Here is a 17,861-nt window from a genome sequence, read left to right as displayed (position 1 = left end):
AATAGGAAACGCGCTTTGCAAAAGTTTAGTGATGTAAACACAAATCACCAAATTGAACAAAGGAAAGGTAAAAATTTGAAAAATGTGCCTACTCCTTCTAATACTAAAACCTCAAAGTCAGAAATGAAAGAATTTGTGGCTAATATTGCTCTTCCTCAAATCACAATTTCTTCTACTGCGTACAATCAAGACGGGGGCTCTAACCAAAAAGTGGGGTCCGATCCCACAAGCAGAGCCAAGACTGATGAACCAATCGAGAGACTCTCCAAGGGTAAGTCATCTTCTGTTCAATCAACTCATGTCGATACCTCAGTTGTACCTAGTGAGACGTTAAACCTAAGTGTTCAAAATACGACCACAGAAAACTTGATGAATCTATCTGTATATTCTCATAATAATAACTCTATTATGGAAGTTGTTCACAACAGTCTACATGCCATCACAGGGAAAGCCAGTGAAGTAACACTTTTGTTTCATGTAAATTTTGATGTTGCTCCAGCTGAGTACAAAATGTTACATCAGAAGCTGCAAGACTTAGCTCACAAAGTATCCTGCACTTTAGATAAGGAAATGCCCAGTGACTCTGTGTGCCCAAATTATTTTAACCTCAATACAAGCATCATGTCTGCTAATGTGGACCGTGTTACGCATCCAGATGGGATGATTCAATGGACCACTACTCCTGGTATATTACCAGGGGTGGCATTGTCAGTCCCTCTCGATATAATTCATGAAGACTTCAGACCTGAGATATGTAATCCTCATCCCATATGACTTAATGATGAACTTATTTGGATCACAATGCTCGACAGAGTATATTCTGATCCGTTTCCAAATCGCTCAACAATTGTGACGGCACTTAACTCGATTCCATCATTGAAACAAATTAACTCTAGTGATATCCATACAGTGCAATATCCTATTCCAGCTCAACAGGATATTACTGATATCACCATACACTCTCGAATAGTTAAGAACCTCTTGTGGAGTGAAAGGCAGCAACTCTTTCATAAAGGTCTTCGTCTTGAAGCCATCTTCCCCCAGTTATGCCCAATCACCATAATGGAATCAATGAACAGATTTGCACTTCAAATCTGGGAAATATTCAGGCACCCAAAGAATCACCTTGTCTTAGATGTAACTGTGCCAGAGCTTGTCCGACCCAACCACCTGTCTCTAAATGGAATTGGGTTGTAGCAGCAAAAAAATATATTTACCTACCTACAAACCACTTGAATACCCACTGAGCTTATACATGCATGCTCTTTAGGTTGCTGGAATACTAGGGATTTTTCCCATTTAATTACAACTTTTTCAGCTATATTACATGAATTTGATATAGTTATGCTTCAGGAAACGTGGCTACGGACTACTCCGGTCTGGGAAAATAGTCAAATTAAACTAGTGTCAGCCTCTAAATCATCTAGAGGACGTCCATCTGCAGGATTATTAATTCCAGTCTGGAATGACGCCCAACTTTCTCTTGAAGCCTGGTCATCCCCTGATCCAGGTATTCAAGTAGTGAATCTAATTGCTTCAAAAAAATATCATCCTTTATATCCTACCTCAATTCTTATAAATATATACTCAAACCCTTTGTCCACCTCCGAATCAATGCTTATTGACAAAATTGAAACAGTTTTGAATAAAATCCTTGCAGAACCAAATGTTACGACCACAATAATAGCTGGCAATTTTTTAACCTAAATTGTCTTCTACCTAATAATACATCGATGGATTCTAGAGTCTGTCGGTGGACAAATCTAATGGCCGCAAGGCGATTTATTATGTTAAATGGTTCAACAACTGAAGACTCTCCTCCAAAGCCTAACTGGACGAGAAATCTGAGTTCCTCTGTTCTAGATTGTTTTTATTTCATGAGATTCGAACAAACTGGTATCTTCGTTTCAAATTGTTTCTGTCTCTGCTAGTGATCATAATATTCTTAAGGTGGGCTGGATTGCTCATTTATATCAAAAAGGACAGACATATGAGCATCGACTTTCAATAAATAATGCATCCAATCGACTTAGATGGACTCCTACCCAAATCTTTAAGCTTTATCATAAGCTCTCACAAAGTGAGAGAGATGTTCAAATTGATCGACACATTTTGTTATAACGATTGTATCATGTTGATCAATCCAAAGGGTCCCGGTACCTAACCATATTACTTGCACAAACATGCCAACATTATAGCCATTAGTGATCTTAAATTAGAGCTAAAACAAGCTTTAAAAACCAATCTGGGGAAATCGTCTCCAGCAATAACAACTCTCCTTAAAATTAAAGCGAGATATAAAAATAGAATTAAACAAGCCTCGTTAAATTATAAACAAGAAAAGGCTGAAGACATGTTAAATGCTCTGATATCTAAATCTTCAGGTGAGATATGGAAAGTGATTAACAATATACCATCTAATGCTTCCAAAGCAGTTCTGATAAATTCTATTTCTGAATTTACCTGGACCAATCATTATCAAAGTCTTCTATATTCTGCTAAGTCTTTGACAAGCATTATTTTTCCGCTCAAACCTGACTTAACTAGCTTAAAGTTTGACACTCTGGATATTGTTTTAATTATAGAGAAATTGTGCTCATCTAGAGCTCCAGGTCCGGACAAACTTACAAATGCCATACTTAAATCTAACCCTGAGGCATGGATGGCTGTGCTGGAAATTATATTTAAGAGAGTAATAAATACAACTCAAATTTCTCCATCATGGAGAGAAGCTATTCCTATCCCTATTTTTAAAAAGGGAGACAAGTCAAAGCTGGAAAATTATAGGCCTATTGCATTACTTGACATGCCGGGTAACATTTTTGTTGATTAGTTGTATGTGATTTCACCAAATGGCTTAACGATAATGAATTAATGGACATTCACCAATCGGGTTTCGTTCCAGGAATTGGCACAGTGCAAAATGTTCTAATATTGTCTACCATAAAACAACAAGCAATTCAGACAAAGCAAACGGTTTTTCTTGCACTGATTGATTTTAAGCAAGCATTTGACTCTGTGCAGCGTCAAACTTTATGGTCTAAGCTTTTAAAAGCAAATTGTCCTCAATATATTAGGTTTTTAATTTATCAATTTTATTCGGATACATCGATTAAAGTAAAGTTGACAACAAATGGACTCTTACCAAAGGCAGTGGAGACAAATGTTGGTTTAAAATAAGGATGTCCATTTGCATCAATACTTTAAAACTTTTTTAATGATATTTACTGTTTTAACTCTGTTCGATCATTAACACCAAGAGATGGCACTACGGAAATTTCGTATTTATTGTACACCGATGACTTAGTGATTTTAGGTAGGACCCCGATTGGGTTGCAAAGAAAGCTGACTGCATTGTCTGGGTATGCTGAAAAGAATGGCTTAGTAATAAATACGTCCAAATTGAATATTTTGATTTTTGACCATAAATGCCAGAACTCATGCAATAGATTCAATTGGAAGCTCGGAAAAAACTTGCTGAATCAGATATTTCAATTCAAGTACCTTAGTGTTAACATTAATTCCCATCTCTCTGATCAGTCGTACAAAGGTGAGCTTGTCTCCAGAATCAGGATGTTAGCTATACAAGAAAAGGCTCTGCAAGCTAATTATGGAAAATTCTCTCTTATACCGGCGAAAATTATTTTACCTGCAAAAATGTATTCTGATAATTACTTACGGGAGTCAAACCAAAACTCAGTGAGATGAGATTTTCTCGAGGGAATTTATTGGCAGTTAATCTTACCAGTTTCTCTGAGCATACCAATTGACTTAATAAGACATCAACTCGGTCTAACTTCACTTGATGCAATGGTCTCATGGTCATTTTATCGACTTACCGGAAATTTCTTCTGTCTACTGCTTCTTCTTCTAATCTATTTCCTTTTGTGAAAAAGATCCTACAGCTTTCTAAAAGTTCCCCATTACAAGAATGGAAACGGTCCTGTTGTCAGATACTTCTCGAGGCTGATATCTCCAAATCAATGTTGCTCGATGAGCCTGACAAAGCAAAACTCAAGTTATGGAGACATGATTCGATCAGTACTACCGAAAAAATCAAAAGCTATATAGCAGTCAAGGAGGGGGCTTTTCAAATCAGAGTTTTTAAATGAAATTCCCCCGTACCTTAATAAATTCCCAGACCGCCGTTATGCTGATTCATTCTTACGCTTCCGGTTGAACTTACTGTATACTAAGGACAAGATTGCATTGTATAATAAGGTGAATAAATTAAATAATATGTGCAGAAATTGTAAAAATTAAAAATCTGTAGAGACTACAAGACATCTTATGATAGAATGTGCCTCATTAATTGACATGAGGACTCGCTATTTGTACAAACATTTTCAGCACCGAACAACACTATTAACTCAAGACCAACTTTGGTCAGAATTATTTAACGCTACTAAAACCTCAACGATTATTGATATAATACAGTTTCTAACAGAATTACATTTATTTTGATCGATTAAGACGTCCTTTGGAAATGAAATGTGACTCATCTCTGCTGTTGGTCTAGAAGCTATTTGAAATTTTAACATTTTTGGAAAATTATGCTTGACTATCTATATTGCAAGATATTTATTATTATGTCTGTTTATTTCAAACCAATTAGAAACTTTATGATAAATTGGATGCCAGTAGTCTATGATCACTGTAAATACTGTTTTAGAAATATTTACAATATGATAAATTATTAGATTGTGCTTTGTGTAAATTGAAAAAAATGTTTTCAACTAAACTAATTTTTAAATAAACAAAAAAAACTAATCAATTTGTTGAGCTCCTGATAAATTGGTTGACCCAAATCAACTGGATGCAATATTCTATGCATCAATTCTCTCACTTTGTTTCTATTTTGTTTGTTTTTATGGATAATTCACGCAGCGGGCCGTAGCAATATCTGGACCTGCTACTGTACGATGTGTACAGCCTGTGTTCTATGTAGTCCACATGCTTCCATTTGTGTTGAAGCTAGGATTTAGCAGGGCGATCCTGTTTTCTGTAAAAGGGAGATGCTATATACTATATATTGGGCTCACCTTGGTACCCATTCGCAGAGAACAGCTGCACGTGTACCAAAGCACTATGATGTTTGCAAAGTCCCATTTTATTGGCCATGTATCTGAGTCAGCACCACCTCCCCCTACCTGCCTTGTATTTGGCCTCCTTAACAATGCGACCAGCCTCTCCAACACCCATCTTTCTGATTTCACACTGGATCTTCCCCCAAAGCATTTAGTTCTTGCTAAGATGTGCATCTAAACATTGTGTGGTGGGAGGGGAGCTGTGCAGGCCAGGCCTCATGATATATTTACATAAACACGGACAGAATATCCATAAAACATATCAGGACAGCAATTTGAATACAAGGAATTGTTTTTAGAAATTTCCTTTTTTTTTGCGTCACAGGCACTGTACAGAATGTAAGACACTACTACATTAGCGACTTCCCATTGAATAACACTGTACTGTGTGATGCAACAGCTTTAGTTCTGGTGATGATGTTCAGAGCGGTCAGGTAGCAATATTATGTATTACTGTATAGGTAGCAGTATTGGTTATTACTGCACAGGAGCTTCTGGACAGAATGGGTTTCTACTATCAGCTGAAAGAAATATTGTGGTGGCTCCTATTATGGCGTTGTCATTTAAACTGTGCACCGTTTCCATACTCGTACGTCCCGTCCCCTTTCCTCCATCCTTGTGGGCGTCCCCTAACATGGGGATGGTACCGGAACCTTTGTCAGAGAAAAGTTGAGCTTCCCCTTAAAATTTAGTATTGTGCGCAGGGTTGCGGCCTCAGACGTGGGAACGCCCCGCCCTCCGGTGCCTCACCCCAGTCCCTTTTTCAGCATAGAAGTGTCGGACCTGGCAGCCGGCGCAGAGACTATTTTAGCTTTACGCTTGCTCTCTGTTTTTGTTTTTTCAATCTTCTTTACCTTCCCTTCAGTGCCTCACCACGCCTGGCGCATTTCAGCTGCAGGAGAATTCACGAGATGTGCCTCATGCGACCGCTCGTTCCCGGCCTTGGGACTCCCATGCACTCTGTCTTGAGTGTTTGGGGCTCGATCACTGCTGGGACTCCTGTTCGGCTTGCAGTGCTCTCGGTCATAGGGCATTTAAGAATCGGTTGTTGCGGTGGAGGGACATCTTCCACACTTTTCCTCCTCCCCACTTTAAGGACTTTGTCTCCAGAACCTCTCGTCTAGAAAAGGTAGGCGCTCTCTTCACCATGGCTCCACAGTGCGTATACTTTTTCCCCGGGGTTCCTTTAATTGAGGTACTGGCTGGCCTGAGGCTCTAAGGCCACTGATTCCCAAGCCGAGGGGCTCAGGGGCCCTACCAGGCTGTTCTCGGAAGGGCGATCAAGTTCATCCTCTTGTACCCCAGGGGGTAAGGGATCGTCGAGTGCCACCTCCAAGAGTCTGTCCTTGGCACGATCCAACAAAGCTTCCAGCACAGGTGCTGAGGGCATCCAGCCTACTGGAGCTCGCTCTGAGTTTGTGAGTAAGAGCATTACAACTACTGGCCGTCTAGCTGAGGGCTCAGTGCCTTCCAGAGGGATCTCTGAGGTAGACGCCTCTGCTTTGAGTGCAAGACCCAAGCTGTATCCTCCCATGTCTGAGGCGTCTCTTGGCTCCGAGCCTCCGCACCCTCCCTCCCAGGGCATGGCACAGGGCTTCAAAATGGCAGAGAGGCACCTGGCAGAGCCTGCCAGACTGGCAGCCATCTTTGATCCAGCCCAGGGCCTGCCAGTGCTTTCGCCCATCAAATGGGCTTTGCAGGATGATCCCAGCCCCCTTCCCTCTGCAAGCCGCAGCAGATCCTGCGGTGCTGGTTTCTGGTCTTCGCAGGGATACATCTACCCATCACAGCCTTACGGCTAAATGCACCAGGCGCCTCTGTGCTTTGTCCAGGAGCGGAGGCCCAGCGCCTCTTAGGGCCGGGCCCCCTAGAAACCCTGTGGCTTGCGAGGACTGCTTCTTTGAGCGCTTCCTGTTCCTCATGCGTTCCCCTCAGATGAAGGGGCTCCTGAAGGACATTGTGAAGGTCATGCCACAGGTAGTGCCACCCCAGCCCCCTCCTCTGGGTACTTCTCCCGTTCCTCCAGCGCTGCCAGTTCCAGTACTAGTCCCTCCCCCTATACGGGCCCTACCAGTTGTTCTGCCACCTCCCCCTGTACCACCAATGCCTCCCACTCAACAGCCATTGGACTTCAGGACCGGACCTTGGGGGGCTGGTTGGGGGTGGTACCCTGCTGGCACCTGTGTCCCAGGGCCCAGATTCCCCCCTGGTCTGTGAAAAGGGGGACGATGAGGACGATGGCGCCCAGGATGATGAACCCTCTGCATCTGTTAAGGTCTTTCATGACTGCCTTCAGGCCCTGGCAGAGTTCTTGGGTTGGGGGGCAGGAGTCGGCAGTGCTCGCAGAGGTCTTTGGGTAGCACACTATGATCCGGTCTGGCATCCCTCTCCAGAAGGATGTTCTGCAGGTGGCGGAAAAGGTCTGGCAGATGAACAAGAAGCTGGACAGCAGGTTCAGGCTGACGGACAGGGAGCCGATCCTCCTTGCCTCCCACCCGCATTCCTCAGTGGTGGCTGCAGACTCCTTGTATTCTAAACCATTGTCTTTGTTGTCTTCCTCCACAGGAGCCTCCTAGTTGCCTCTCCATGGCAGACAGAGTCCTAGAGTCTTTTGAGACTGAGTCTTATTCCATCTCGGGACTGCATCTGTGGCAAGCCAACGCAGACGCCCTCTTGGTCGCGGCTAACCAGAAGCTGTGGCGGTAGCGGTTATGCAAACTTGCAAACCCTGGTCGACGGCGGTGGACGGAATGTCCGGTGCTTATCTTTGTTCTCCTCGGCTATCCCCATCTCCGGTCAGCAGCCTGTCGAGGGTCTGACGTCCAGGGATCTTCGGCGAAGGTTAGCGGTGCTCGATGGTCCCTCGGAGCACGGGAAGAGGGCGCCTAACCAGGTCCTCTCTTGGATCAGTCTCGACGGCTCGGCGGCTTTCGGATTTCGGCGAAGGGAGACCGCAGTCAACCACCTTCTTCAGGCTCGGCTTTGAGTTTCAGCTTCTGTTTCAATGTTAGTTTCAACTCCAGCTTCTGAAAGAATTATAGCAGTGAGAGGCCCCCAGATATACTAGTTGATCTCTCATTCATTCTGCTGGGTCATACTCAGGCAACCAATCACTCCAAAGGGCATTCAGCCGTCGGTCAGCCAATCGGCATACAGTGCATTCAGGCCATTCTCCTCCCTCTCAGACACTCACAAAAAGGAATGTGTTTTGGGACAAGTACCCAGCCATTCAACACTACACACTGCACTCATACCAGTTTTGGGCAGGGCTGTCTCAGTCATTTTGTCAAACACCAGATTCCAGACATCCACAACAAGAGGTGCATATTGGTCACACACTCCATTCACCCAGGTCTCACCCACAGGGTGTACCCACAACATACAGTCACTGGGAAGGCTCAAGCCAGTCTGGCCTGGACTTCACAACAACACCATATATGGAACTTCCACCCAACAGCCAGGCAGGGGGAAGGGACAGAGTCAGGGCTTCCCAAGACTTTGGGAAAACAAGGTAACATGCATTTGAAAGCAAGAGGCCACAGGGGCCATCTCGTTTCCTATCCGGAATCAACTGATTCCAATGGCAGGGCCTGGGTATCCCAAAATGGAGGATACTCAGAGCACCTGTCAATTTCAGCATGGAGCTGCCACCAGCCTATACCCTGCTCTGTGGGGCCACACACAGGTGCCCAAAAACATACACTAGGGGCACAGGGTTGTAACCCCACACATGGGTGCCATAAGAGTATCCCATGGGTCTGTACACCAAACCAAAAATAGGAAGAGCTGCACTGCCAGGAGCCCCACATGGACTCCTGGGCAGAAAACAATACAGAACAGAAATTAAAAAGGACTACAGGCCAAGGACAGGGAGGCCCTGTCCCTCCAATGCATTTCCAGCATCACAGTCTTCCTCAGCAGGGGCTGCCTCCAGTTGTCTTTGTGAGGAGGACAAAGCCATTGAGTCTTTTGGCAAGTGTTGCTATCTCAATGCTGTGCTGCACTTGCAACAGGCCAACATGGGCGCCCTCCTAGCTGCGGCGAACCAGAAGCTGTGGGGAGAGATCGGGGAGTTCCTGCCTGACTTCCCTTTGGAGCGGCAGGCCTCCTTCAAAGCCGGTCTGGGGGAGGCCTGTGCAATAGCGCATGACCTCATGGAGTCTTCAGTCTTCCACATCGACACAGCCAGCAGAGACATGTGCCTAGGGGTTGAGATGAGGCGGACGGCATGGATGCATGCCACTATATTCTCCTCTGATGTGCAGGAGAGGATCCTGGATCTTCCTTTTTAGGGGACAGACCTTTTTCATTCATCCACGTTTGACGAGAAGACGAAAAAAAAGACCTCTATGCAGTCCGCCAAGTCCTTGGCCATCCTGACTAAGCCAGGGCAGAAGTCCTTCCCTCAGACCCAGGGCAGGACATAATTCAAACCCTGTTCCTTCAGCGGCTTCAAGGGGTTTCGGGATTGCTGTACACGGAGACCAGACGGGTCCCCCAGTGACCACAGGAGGAAGCCGCAGAGGACATTGCATGTTTTATTCTGCTCATCCGCTCCCGCCAGACGCCAAAAAGCAATGACGTTACGGTCAGGGAACACAACTCGCTTGTAGGGGGCTGGCTGGCTCTCTTAATGGACAGCTGGAAGTGTTTTCAAGAGTCCTTGGATTATTATGTCTCCACAGGCTTCAGTCTTCCTCTTCCTTTTCCTCTACTGTCTCCTTCCCTGCTTCCGATGGGGCTCCCCGGTGCTTTTACGGGAGATCCTCTCTCTCTCTTGGACATGCAGGCGGTGGAGCCAGTTCCTCAGTCAGACGGGGCTCCGACTTCTACTACATGATTTTTGCGGTACCCAAGAACAACCAGGCTGGCCAGAGGGTAGTCCTGGATCTGCCATTCCTCAATCTATCTGTAACGCTCACCTGACTCCCACGGAGGCGCTGGCCTGGTTTGTATTGCTGTGGCCTCTTCTAGGGTGATGCGCATGACTCGGAAGATGGAATGGGCCGAACCCCCAAATCTGGCTTGCCTGGCTCGTAGAAATATCCTTCTGTGTGTGAAAAGGGAGGATTAAAAATCTGCGCGATAATGCGTAGGCCTCCCACTCCCCTTCTCACCCTCCACGAAACCCTTCTGCGATTCCCCGTGAAGTCTCACCTTAGGGTCTGAAAGGACGAGCTCTCCATCCTGCTTCTGATGCAGGGGCGCGTTGTTATCCAGTTACTTCACTGGATCTCGGATTGGTGAGAGTTCAAGTTCGCTTGGCTTTTCCGGTAAGGTACCGTAAGAATTCTGTTGCAAGTTCAAGCTTTAAATAACCATTGTCTGTTTTCTCTATTTCAGGTGCTGAATGAAGATTCCGAGTTAGGGAATGGAACTGCCGAAGGAAAATTCTGGTGAGTGTTTGATGAGTGGTTCCTCTAGTGTTCTTGCATTAATGCACTAATGCTTGTGTCCTTTTCCCCTTAGGGGCCGGGGTTCGGAAATGCCGAAGATACGGCGCCGACCCGAAGTGAGAAGAGATGTCCCAATAAATATCAGGTAAGTCTTTGATGAGCGTTCCGCTAATGTCCTTGCATACGCTCACTAATGCTAATGTCTTTTTCCCCTTAGGGGCCGGGGTTCGGAAATGCCGAAGAAACGGCGCTGACCCGAAGTGAAGAGGGATTGACCCAACAGGTAAGTCTTATGGTGGAAATTAAGCCTTTCTTATTCTCTTCCCTAGCTCACCTTTGTTCTTGTCTTTTTCTCCTTTAGGCGCTGAAATGCGGCGGAAGATCCAGATGGTCGCTGATGGGCAAGAAGGCGCCTAGTAAAGGTGAGTGGAATGCTGCGCTGCAGCGAGCTATGCGATGTGCTTTTAAAAATGAATGTCTTCCCTTTAGGATCGTCGGCGAGATGACTCTGGAATGCGGATTAAGCAGGTAATGTCTCTTCTTTCTCCTTTTCTCCTCTCTTCTCCCTTTACAGGTGTTCCAGGATGCTGTCGGGCGTGGCTGGAGTCCGGATGCAGGAGCAGACACGGTGAGCGTCCAGCTGCTAGGTGCAGAAGAACGCGAAGCGTGAGTTGCTACTTGGGCGTGGCTTAAATAGCCTTCAAAGTAGTTCCAGGTATGTATTCCTCCGGCCACACCCGTGTGGTAAAGTAGTCCCATAGGTAAAATAGTCCCATTCAGGCCTCTAGGTGGCCTGGATGTTGCAGCACGGTCTGCATCAGGTAAGTTCACACCAAGCACTTCTTAACACAAAATCATCCTTTATGAGCCTGGCGCCTATGGAGCCTGGACTGTTGTCCAACATGAGCCTGGCGCCAAAAGCGCCAGGACTGAGTCCAAAGGGCCCCTACCTGGGGCCGCTGGGACTTCCCTCGGGAACATGTCTGCCTCTGGGGTTGCTGGGCCCGGTCTGGCTCCTTGGGGGTAGGCATCATGACACTATCTTTATCACTCAAATGCTTCAAGATGATTACTGCAGCACACATTGCTAGTCTCTATGAACAGGGGACTGGATGTGTTCTCTAGACCTCAAGGATGCGTACCTTCATGTCCCCATCTACCAGCCGTATCGGAAATTTCTGCGGTTCATATTTGTCGCACCACTTCCAGTACAAGATGCTGCCATTTGGCCTCAATTTGGCCCCCCATGTGTTCACAAAACTGATGAATGCGGTGGCTGGTCTCCGCCTGGAGGGCTATCACTTATACCCTTATTTCGATGACTGGCTGGTGAGGGCCATCTCACCTGAGGGGCTGGTGCTCTCCTGCCAACGACTGGCGGACGTTCTTCACCAGCTAGGGTTCTACCTCAATCGGTGGAAGTTGCACTGACTCCCACCCAGGACCTGGTGTTCCTTGGAGTGTGCTGGGACACGGCCATGCATGGGGTGGTCCCCATGTCCGAGAGGCTCCTATCCCTCAGTAAGGCAATAGGGCACTTTCTGGCCAATTCGACCACCTCAGCATGGTGGTCCAGCACCTTCTGGGCCTGATGGCTTCTTGCATGCTCACAGTTCGGCACGCCCGCCCCAAGATGAGACCACTCCAGCTACACCTGGCGGCCAACTAGGACCAGCAAACGGGGTCGCAGTCAGACAGAATTCCTCTCCCCCCCCTGTCCCCCCCGGATGGATCTTCACTGGTGGCTGTTGGACTACAATGAGCACCCTTCTCCCTGCCAGAGCCCACTCTGGTGGTGGTGACTGCGAATTCCTCCCTCACGGTCTCGGGGGCTACTCTGGCGGGCTACTCGATTTATGGGGTGGGGTCCAGGACGGAGGCTATCTTGTTTATCAATCTGCTTGAGATCAGGGAGATGGGACTGGCTCTTGGGGCCTTTTTACCGCTCATCAGGGACAAGGCAGTTCTGGTCAGGTTCGACAATTCCACAACTATGTTCTACTTGATCAAGCAGGGTGGCACTCTTTTCCCCCCCTCCTGTGCTTGGAGGCAGGGTCAATTTGGGAATGGGTTCTGTCGGAGGGGATATGGATCTCCTCGGTCCATCTCCTGGGGAATATAGTGCGGAAGCAGATCAAATCACCCACCTGGGGTTCAACACCTACGAATGGAAGTTACACATCAACTGTTTGTTGCCCCTGTTCCAGAGATGGGGGTTTTCGGGCATGGACTTATTTGCATCTCTTCTGATTTCCAAGTGCCCTAGGCTTGCTTCATGAGCAGGACGGGATCAGGGTCTCTGGGGGATGCATTTCAGCTCTGCTGGCACGGCCACAAGTGCTATGCATTTACTCCTCTGTTGTTCCAGCACACCCTCTGCAAATTCCAAGCCTTGGTAGGCTGCAGCGTCATCCTGATTGCCCCACACTGGACATCGAGTGCTTGGTTCTCGGATCTGCTGCAGTTGTGTTCCCAGGGGCCGGTCCATCTAGCAAACCCCAGCAAGGGGTTTCCAGATGCTGCAGGGCAGCACAGTGGAGCACCCGGACCCAGCCAGGCTGGGTTTAGCGGCCTGGTTCCTGGCCAGTTGAAACTGCACCACGCTCAGTCCTCGGAGGACAACTGGGACATCATACTGGAGGCCAGAAGGCTGTCTACACGATCTCAGTACAAGAGTAAATGGACTAGATTTTGCCACTGGGTTTGTGACAAGGGGCTGGACCCCCCCCCCCCCCCCTCGCCTGCTCCCTGGACGACGTGCTGGCTTTTTCTGCTCATCTGGCTCCTTCTGGCCTTCAGGTCGATACCTGACGCACCTATCTGGCAGACATTAGGGTCTACAAGAATTCCCCAGAGCACGTTATTTCAGCAGCCAACCCAGTGGTTAAGGCAAGGGGTTGCCCTGGCTCTTCCTTCCGGTACATATGCCGCATCTGGTCTGGGACCTTAATGTGGTTCTTGCAGTCTTACAGCGCAAGCTCTTTGAACTGATGGCCTCTGTGTACATCCATTTGGTGACACTGAAGACAGTGTTATTGGTTGTGCTCACTTCTGCACGCAGGGTCAGCGAGCTGCAGGCTTTGTCGTCATGCGAGCCCTTCACCACTTTTCATAACAACAAGGTCATATTGCACGCTCATACAAACTTCTTGCCCAAGGTGGTCTCTCCATTCCAATTGAATCAGGAAATGTGTCTGCTGGTGTTCTTTCCGAACCCTTTGAAAGTGCATTGCATCCTTTGGACCTAAAGAGTGCTCAAGTTCTCTCGCCCCCAGACGAAACCCTTCAGGAAGTCTGATGCTTTGTTAATCACCTTTGGGAGGCTCGTCTCTCGGCAACCAGTCTTCCAAAGCTTCTATTGCCAGTTGGATGGTTGAGGCCCTTTCGGAGGCGTATACAGCCATGGCTAAGCCGGTTCCCGCAAGGATCCATGCCCATGCAGTCAGAGCAGAGCCTACGGCAGTCACCTTCCAGAGACATGCTTTTTGGGATGTCATCAGCAGGGTGGCCACTTGGGCCACTCCGTCTGTGTTCTGTAAGAACTGTTCCCTGGGTAACAGCTCCAGACTGGATGCAGAGTTCGGTGAGGCGGTCCTGAAGAACCTTTTTGCTTTTTTAAGTATGAGGCAGGTTGTCACAGCTCCACCCAATCGTCTTGTTCGGTGGAATCACCCCCAAAGATGGAGGAAAGGGAACGAGACGTATGAGTAATTAAAGTTGCTCACTGTAGTGACTAAAGTACTCATAGACTTGTAGTCCTTAGTCCCCTTTCCTCCATACATCCCACCCACCCTCCCCCGCTTGTATGCCAGGGGCTAAAATATTAAGCATAGTCAGGTATTAAAGCGTCTGATGTGTTAAAAGAGGGGTGTCTCTTCTCCCATCTTCAAGCATTTCTTTAGAGCATATGATGGAACTGGATGATCATTCTGCTGAGGTTGCAGCTCATCCCTGCCTAGCAAACTGAGCTTGTGCATTAGCTCTGGCGTCCAGTGCACACGTCTCAATATATTCTGTTGAACGTGTCGCAGTTTTAAATCTCATGCATTATTGAGGATCCAGAATCCTCAGATCTTGAAGTGTTCTATCCTGCTGCTGCTTTTGAAGCCTTTTACCCCCCTGTTTATTATTTGTCACGTAAAAAGTTAACTTGTGCGTTTATTGAAATACATGCCTACATACATGGCACAAATGGAACTGGGTCATTCCACATCAGTGTTGGTTCCATTTTTTCCATAGACGTAAATGGTTGTACCCGTGATTACTGCTGCCTGAAAACTGGGCGCCTTATTTTCTCCTTCGCCATGGCATGTCATGACGGTCCTGGAAATCTATACACAGTGGCAATCAAACTAGCTGTAATTTAACTTGCATGTTTTGTTACTTAGTCATTGCAATTTAGAAATGTATTAAACGGTGCAAGCTTGGTGCGTGAAGAGGGTCTGGGGAAAAAAAAAAGAGCACAATGAAAATGCGGACTAGAAAAATATATTTTTTCTATCCGTAAACCTGCATGTGAATATCACATTTTAACAGTGCCATTTTGGAAACAAATTATCTGAGAAAAACGTTTTCTCCGTTTAGCACTGTGTTCTAGGGTTCTCTAATCAGAATGAAAAAACTGCAGGTAAAATGTTACTGTATTAAGTCGTCAGTGGCTCTATTTTTTTTCCCCCATTTTTCTCCTATGCAAAAAGTAGGATTGAGAGCATTTATCCAATTCTTGTTTACTTTCTATATGTAGACAAAAACACAAACCGTTTTTCACTTACTGTTTCTGGGACTTAAAGATAAAATACTTTACAAACATTGCCTTTGCAAAAAATAGGTTTTTTACTAATGGTTCTCTTCTGAGAAATGTGTTTTGGGATTCTGCCCATGCATAGAGAATATTAATTTATTAATTAGTTTAAAGAAGATACCCATGTTTAATGGCTAATGTTTTAAGTTATTTATTTTCCATTCTACCACATGGGTTTTCCAGCTACCTATGCTCCAGCAACTTATTTCACGAGTCCCGGGGACATGCCTTAACTTAAATCTCCTTTTTTTTCTTTTAGGTAAAAACACTCCCAGAGGACATAAAATTAGTGACTATTTTGAGGTAAGTCATTTGCACTGTATTAACCATTTCACTTCCAGGAGTCAAGGGGGGGGGCACTGTCATAGATTTACATTTTACCCTTCATCGTGGTGGGGGAGCGATCATGCAGCAGATTTTAAGCCCCACCAGCACGTCGAACATGCATATCGGTTCTACCACATAATCCAGGGCACCGAAAAGCTTAATGTACTTATGGGAGAATATGAACTTCAAATGCTTTACCTGTGGCGCTACACTTAATCTGATCAGAATTAGAGGTTGCACGGTTATGCTGTCATGACCAGTGCCTAATGGGGAGTGATTTTCAGGTTTTCGACAGGAAATTGTTATTTCAAAAGACAGTTATCAGAAAGAGATGATAATTTATGGCCACTGTTCATTGATTGTATACTTGAATCTGTACCTTTTTTTATTATTAGTTTCTTGTGTCTCGTGCTTTTTCCAAGGTTGATTTGACATACTTCTGGTTACCTTTTTGAGGGAAGTTCAACTGTCTGCAACCTTTGCAAAGCCTACGGGTTAATTCATTCTTATAAATCTAGGCACTCTAAACTTGTTATCACAACTAAGAAATAACTTGACTAACTGTTGTGGATGTATCGTAACATGTGTTTGATTCATTGCTCCAACAGAAAAATAACTTTATAAGAAAAATGGTTGTTTTGCAGAGGGTTAAACAATTCAGCTAGCAAGCTACTAGCCAGCATATAAAGTCACTCACCCACTCCTCTCTACATGCACATAGCACAACATTTCTTACCCGCCACCAGCCATTTATCACTCTCCAGTGGCTGGTAGCGAGTGCTAATTTGAGCCCTGATTTTGAGGCTTAACTTGCACAATTCGCTACCTTTGTAGAGAGTATGTTTAACCAAATGTCAATGTATTTCTATTACAACAATTCCAATAGCATAGTGGCTTTGCAGAAAAGTAAGTTTGTTTCCTTGACAACCCTCATAAACGTGCGTCACTACACCAATCCACTGTACTTATCAAGTATTTTATTAGTGTATGGCAAATATTTTTGGAGTTTCTTTTTCCTTCATGTCATTTGTGAGGAATCTGAGGGCGTTCTCACTTCTTTCCTCAACGTATCCTCCTCCCAGGTGGCCAGGGAAAGGCTGTCGCTATTGGATACTGACCCTGGGGTGGATATGCAAGGGAGGACTACCTGGGTGGAGGAGACTTGGGGAATGGAGACGAGGCACCCTTGGGTGAGATACGGTATCCCCCATTTCCCTTTCATAATGAGTCCGCCACCCCCAGGCCTTTATAGGCTATTGAAGGAGGAGACGAGCGAGAGCAATGCAGAACTCCCAAACCGGCAATGAGCGCTCTAGTCCTTTTTGGACCAATCAACCTGTCCGGAAGTTTAAAAGTAGGAACAACAGTGAAATTGGAGTCTGCTGTGTAAGCGGATCTTCGGACTGCTGGAGGAGCGCAGACCACTCCTAGAAGGTGGCAGACTGAGTGCTCGAAAGCCTCGATTAGATGCAGTGTGTGTGCAGCGGGAAGCAAGACTGAAGGAAGCTGGAGGCCTGTGCCGAAGTACGGAAAGGGAACCAGCGTGACCAGGCAAAGCTTTGGAGTGAGGCCCGAGCTGCGAGAGGCACATCAGTGGCAGGAGCGAAGCCAAAGAGAGCCCCTGTGGAGACCGAATGAGACGCCACAGGGGAGAGAGAACTCGTGATGGCCGGAAGCCTTGCTGGAGCACCATAAGCACCGATCGGTGAGTCAACCTAGGAAAGGGGACACTGGGGCAGCAGTGCCGATCCGAAGGAAAGCGGGCACTTTTGAATACAGATTTGAATCAAAGCAAGTACTGTTGAATACTGATCTGAATGAAAGAAGTTTTGTGACACCTCATGCTATAAAGGAACTCTGTAACTTGAGAAAAGAAGCATTGGCAAGAGCCATAAGAATATATGAAAGTGCAACAAGTGAATAGTGGCAAAGCAAGCAATGGTAAATGTAAGGAACTCATGGTAGCAACAGTAAAGACAGACACAAGTGAGCCTTACAAGATCTGCCTTGCGAATGATGATGGTCCTTATGCAGGAACTTCGAGCTGCAGCTCACCCTCGTAATCCAAGTAACGAGTAAGTTTACTCTATATATGTTGTATGTCGGACACCCGAGACAGCTTACATTTTATGTTGTTCTCCTACATCATTATACCTTCGAAGGATCACTGACAAAAGATTTTTTTTCTGTAAATTAAATATATTTCTCTTTCTAATCTCAAACCAAATTATTCATCATTAGATTTAACGC

At 46.1% G+C, this 17,861-nt stretch overlaps 1 protein-coding gene across 3 annotated transcripts in view; it reads left to right on the top strand.

Annotated features, from left to right (window-relative positions):
• The window catches only part of TLK2 (tousled like kinase 2), a 2,257,819-nt gene that overhangs the window by 395,004 nt on the left and 1,844,954 nt on the right, over positions 1-17,861 (top strand). For all 3 annotated transcript variants that reach the window (XM_069634151.1, XM_069634152.1, XM_069634150.1), the window contains exon 5: positions 15,544-15,587. In XM_069634151.1, the coding sequence (XP_069490252.1) occupies positions 15,544-15,587 (44 nt within the window). The remainder of the gene's footprint in view (positions 1-15,543; positions 15,588-17,861) is intronic.

Source organism: Ambystoma mexicanum, chromosome 13 (assembly GCF_040938575.1).
Source record: "Ambystoma mexicanum isolate Mex_15411 chromosome 13, UKY_AmexF1_1, whole genome shotgun sequence".
NCBI lineage: Eukaryota > Metazoa > Chordata > Amphibia > Caudata > Ambystomatidae > Ambystoma > Ambystoma mexicanum.
The sequence above is the reverse complement of the archived record's forward strand: the minus strand, read 5'-3'. Positions and strand labels throughout refer to the sequence as shown.